This window comes from Bidens hawaiensis, unplaced genomic scaffold, assembly GCF_021521415.1.
Source record: "Bidens hawaiensis isolate Kalapana, Puna unplaced genomic scaffold, B.hawaiensis_p1.1 tig00004682_1, whole genome shotgun sequence".
NCBI classification, from domain to species: domain Eukaryota; kingdom Viridiplantae; phylum Streptophyta; class Magnoliopsida; order Asterales; family Asteraceae; genus Bidens; species Bidens hawaiensis.
This window is the reverse complement of record NW_027491286.1, coordinates 945,368-950,186: the sequence shown is the minus strand read 5'-3', so window position 1 is coordinate 950,186 and position 4,819 is coordinate 945,368. Positions and strand designations below refer to the sequence as shown.

The 4,819-nt window shown below is 34.8% G+C and overlaps 1 protein-coding gene across 1 annotated transcript; it reads right to left on the bottom strand.

Moving 5' to 3' along the window:
* Positions 1-234: 234 nt before the first annotated feature.
* Positions 235-4,082, bottom strand: LOC143627467 (receptor-like protein kinase At3g21340). Its single transcript, XM_077097280.1, is given in 12 exon segments — positions 235-643; positions 879-1,068; positions 1,152-1,214; positions 1,316-1,442; positions 1,513-1,707; positions 1,709-1,925; positions 2,019-2,099; positions 2,178-2,249; positions 2,423-2,494; positions 2,590-2,728; positions 2,820-3,298; positions 3,545-4,082. Coding segments are annotated over 12 exon segments (2,340 nt in total). The 5' UTR covers positions 3,841-4,082.
* Positions 4,083-4,819: the final 737 nt, after the last annotated feature.

Here is a 4,819-nt window from a genome sequence, read left to right as displayed (position 1 = left end):
TGTATAATTAATCAAAAAACATAATAATTCCAAATCATACACTAAGATCCAACTTTTTTCCAAATAAATAATTAAGCTATTATAATCAAATCCATAGATAGTTCTCTGGCTTACTCTTCAAGGCTGTTAAACCATAAAAGGTTACGTCTGAATACAAAACACAAGTTAAATGAATCAATTTTTAAGTTCATACAAATATCAGATATTTCACATCAAAATGTGCATTTGAATTCTCTATCTTGGGTTTGGATCATATACACCCTCTAGATTAAGTGACACAGGTCTAGTTAAACTACTTGGCTCGGTCCCCTTACGAGCTCTCTCTGTCACCAAACAATCATTTAACTCCAATACCACTTTGTTCATGGTTGGTCTTCTACTGGGAGTGTCTGTGACACATGCCATTGCCACTTCTATTGCCTTCCATGCTGAATTGATGTCAAAATCCTCTAGCATCCTTGGATCAACAATGTTTGCCAAGTTCCCTTCTGGCAGCTTTAAACTGACCCATTCACTTATGTGTATGTATTCATCGTTATCATATTCGATTGCTGCTCGTTGACCTGTAATTATCTCAAGAAGCACAACTCCAAAGCTATAAATATCATTTTTCTCATTTGACCTGTCTGAGATGATATTGTACCTGCCAATAAAACTGTTTTTGCATTTAGACAAAAAATCCATGGTCAAAGTTAGAGATCCTTCATACTATTATGTCCTATATATGTGGCTATAAGTTGTGGAATTTAGAGAAATTGGCAAACTTGTGGAATTTAGAAAGTCCCTATAAGTTCAGTTTTTAATCAAATTTCTTCAGAGCTATATGTGTATTTATTTGCTTCCGCTCCGCATCAATACATAAATTTAGGAAAACTCACTCAGGGTCTAGGTAACCAGGAGTGCCAGCCATGGTTGTTGAAATATGAGTGGCAACTTCTGTTGGAAAAGCTCTTGACAACCCAAAGTCTGCTAGTTTTGCTTGATATCTTTCATTCAGTAAAATGTTGGTACTCTTAATATCTCTATGGACTATTGGTGGCTTGCAGCCATGGTGCAGGTACTCAAGCCCTGATAAAGAATTGATCCTCATTTGGTCAAGAATCTGAATGATCATAGAAGCAATAAAATTTGAAATAATTTTGTTAACTTACCATGTGCTACATCACATGCTATTTGTAATCTTTTTTCCCAGTCCAAGATACCAGAATTTGTATCTACTCAAGAGAGTCATAAAAACAAAACTTTCTATTACATATTTGCAAAGTTTTTATTCACTTTAAACTTGAAAGTGATGTATTGAAATTAAATTAAATACCAAGTAGATGTTTTTCTAAGTTTCCATTAACCATGTACTCGTAGATGATTCCCTTGTGCTTCTCTTCATTGCAGTACCCGATAAACGAAGTTAAGTTTTTATGATGAACACTCATGAGAAGAATGGCCTATACACAAGAGAGAAGTTTAAGCTTGTCATGAGACTTTCATACATTTTTAAGCGCGTTATGACGTTACCTCAGCCTGAAATTCCTTTTCTCCCTGGTTGGATGTTTCGGAGAGCATTTTAACAGCAACTTGTGTATCACCAATACGCCCATGGTAAACTGTTCCAAATCCTCCTTTCCCAAGAACAACATTGAAGTTGTTTGTGATGCTTTGTACCTCTGAGTATGTGTATTGTTGTTTTTTTATGCGCAGTCCTGTGCCTGTGAGTTCTTGATTTAAGCTTCATTTACAAAACATTTAATGAAAGCGTAGTGTTTCTCATACCGCGTGTTTTTTGTTTTTTGAATGTCCATATAGCAATGAACACAGTCAAGGTCATAAAGATGAAAACAACCATTACTATTGCGGGAACAATGATTTTTTTATTTTTCTTATTTTTACAAGTAGTCCCGCCACAAGAACTTGCACTCTCATCATCGATACTGAAAATGTGGTTTAAGTGTTAATAACAATGAATAATAAAGTAGTGAATGGTATTAAATCGAGTCATTGTGTTTAAATAATGAGTGCCAAACCTCAATGACAATGTTCCTTGCTTTAACTTTGCTAAAATCTCTACCGGGACAGGTCCAATGAAATTGTTTCCTTTTAAATTGCTATAACAAATAGTATTTAAGATTAGCTTTTGAAATGGTAAAAACTTCTAATGTTAGTTCAAGGAAAAGATAACTTACAGGACCTTCAGGAAGTTTAGTTCAGATAGAAAGTTAGGCACGGTTCCTGTTAAGTTATTGTTGGACAAATCCCTGAAACATTCAATGTTAAGAATGGTATCATAAATACAATGGAGAGATCATAAGCCTCAATACATACAACAAATAAACTAGAAACTTATTTTGGGCCTGCGGGCCATCTGCTTGTAAATCCTAATAATAAAACAGTAATAACTGTAATAGCAGGTATACAGTTGTGCACTTACAAGGTTTGCATCATTGTAAGGTTAGCTATTGCAGAATCTATCTCTCCATTTAATCCACTGGTAGACAGGTTCCTGTTTTCAAGTTAGGTGTGAGTAAATTGTTGCAAGCGGCAATGAAATTATAACTTTTTCTTTTCTTTTATATGCGAACGAAATTGTAGACATACAAGAATGTAATCCTGAGAGAATCCTTATCATCACTGCTGCATCTAAGACCGTCCCAAACAAATTCCTGTGGAGTACATGGATCTCCTTGCCAGTTTTTCGTTAATCTGTAAGTAGACTTAATGCTCCAGATGGCAGAAGCTAATATTCATTAAAGAGACAAAGATGTTATTTATATTTGAACATACTTAGTTATGGAAATAATTAAAGAAAGATTGCGTGCTAAACTTACCATCTTGATCATATGTTTGCTTTTGCGGAAGCTGCTTTAAAGTATAAAGCTCGAGAGCGTTAACAATTGGAGGAAGGGTGGAATTTTTAGTACTGTTTATTGTGAGTGTATATGAAGGTGCTACGATCTCCGGTTTTGTGCTATAAATTGTGGTGGCTGTTTGATATACCGGAGACAAAGGTCCAGCAAAGAGATTTCCATTTAGGTATATGCTGAACTCTCTTTTCTCGCTTGTTTTCAGTGTTTCAAGTTCAGCAAAGTGCAAGTAAACGAAAAACTTGTCGCTAGTATTACGTTCATTCCACACTATGTTTAATGTATTTGTCAGGTATGTCGCCGTGATGGCAGTACTCATGACCCTCGATGGCGGGCGAGTGTTTCTAGAAAGCTCTGTAGAAATCGTGTTCGAGGTGTTTAACAATCTAGTATTAGGCAAACTACTTGGACTCCATAGTCGATCATACATGTCAGGTTTAAACCTATGTTTGAGAATCAATAAAAGTGAAATTAATACCTTTTTCATATAGATAAGTTTATAGAGTTAGCACTCTGTTGTGATAAAACAAAAACTTTTACATAGTTAGATGGATTATTGAATATACGATTATTATAATTTGTAATGTTCGAACATGTAACGTAATTTATTTGTAAAATGTAGGATTCTTGCACACCCTCGATCGGATGAAGACATGAAGTTTGTTGATAAAACAATGTAAAAGGCTTACCTGATATTTACAGATGTAGCTCCAAAATCTGCATATCTGAAAAGATATAATGATCCGAGATCAGTTTGGTTATACATATCGCTGCCCAGAAGCCGTAGTTCTAAGGCTGATATGAAAGGTGTTCCACGGCCTGTATTTAGAAGACAAACATGAATGTAATCTGATGACAACATATGTAAGATCTCCATGTTAACGGGCGTAGTTAATGAATTGATTTTCACTGTATCCCAGTAGTCGGGTCCAAGATAGACATCGAATTCTGGAAGGCGGCTTTTGAAGTCATAGTTCCCATACATGAACCTTGCCCTGATTAGATACTTGTAGCCCTTTCCTTCGGTTGGTCTAAGGGTGTAACAGTTTCTGTTGTTTTCAGGAAAACTTGTGAGGTTGGTAAGCTGTGGGTCTGGTGGTACGTATGCAGGTGATATGGTGTGGCTTTCGCCGCTGTCTATGAAGTCAGCATCGGATACGTAGTGTATATCTGTTCTTCTATCACTGTAGTTTGAGCCTCTGGCTATCCCACAATCTATGCTTATGAAGCCTGCAAAGGAAGGGAAAGAGAGGTTGGTCTTATTAGACCGATCGAATTTCTAGATTTTTATTTATTTTTTATTTTTTATTTTGAGTAATTTATAAGAATTTTAACAAAATATGTATCTCAAATATTTTTACCTAAATGTATAATAATTATTTAGTTATTAATTAATGAAAAGACTTATAACTAAATTCAATATTTTGGGTCAATCTTTTTTTTTCAGTCTTCAATTTTCAAGCTTAAATGGCAAAACCCGAAAGACGGTTTCAAAAATCCAAAAACCAAAGTTTCGGTTTAGTTTTAGCCCAAAACCAACCCAAACCGAACCGTGCACAACCCTAATCATGAGCGAGGTGGAAAGTAAAGGTTAGGGTGCGCATGGGACCGAAATAACTGAACTGTAATCAAAACAAACGTAACTGAATTGAAATAACCGTACTTTTAAACTGTCGGTTTGGCTGTATTTTTTTTCTAAAACATTGTTTTTTTGTTTTGGTTTCGGTCTTACCTACCAATAATTGAAATTATTGCACCGAATCGAAAAACTGATTTTAAGTAATTTTAAAAAGTTAATGGTGTGATCCACTAAATATAGGTCCAAATATGTTATAACCAAACAATTAATAATTAAAAATAATTAGGTGTGACCCAATAGTTTTTCAGCCCATAATAAGTTCAAATGTAAAACTGAAAAAAAAAAAAAAAAAAAAATAGGGAACTGAACCCACATTATGAAAACC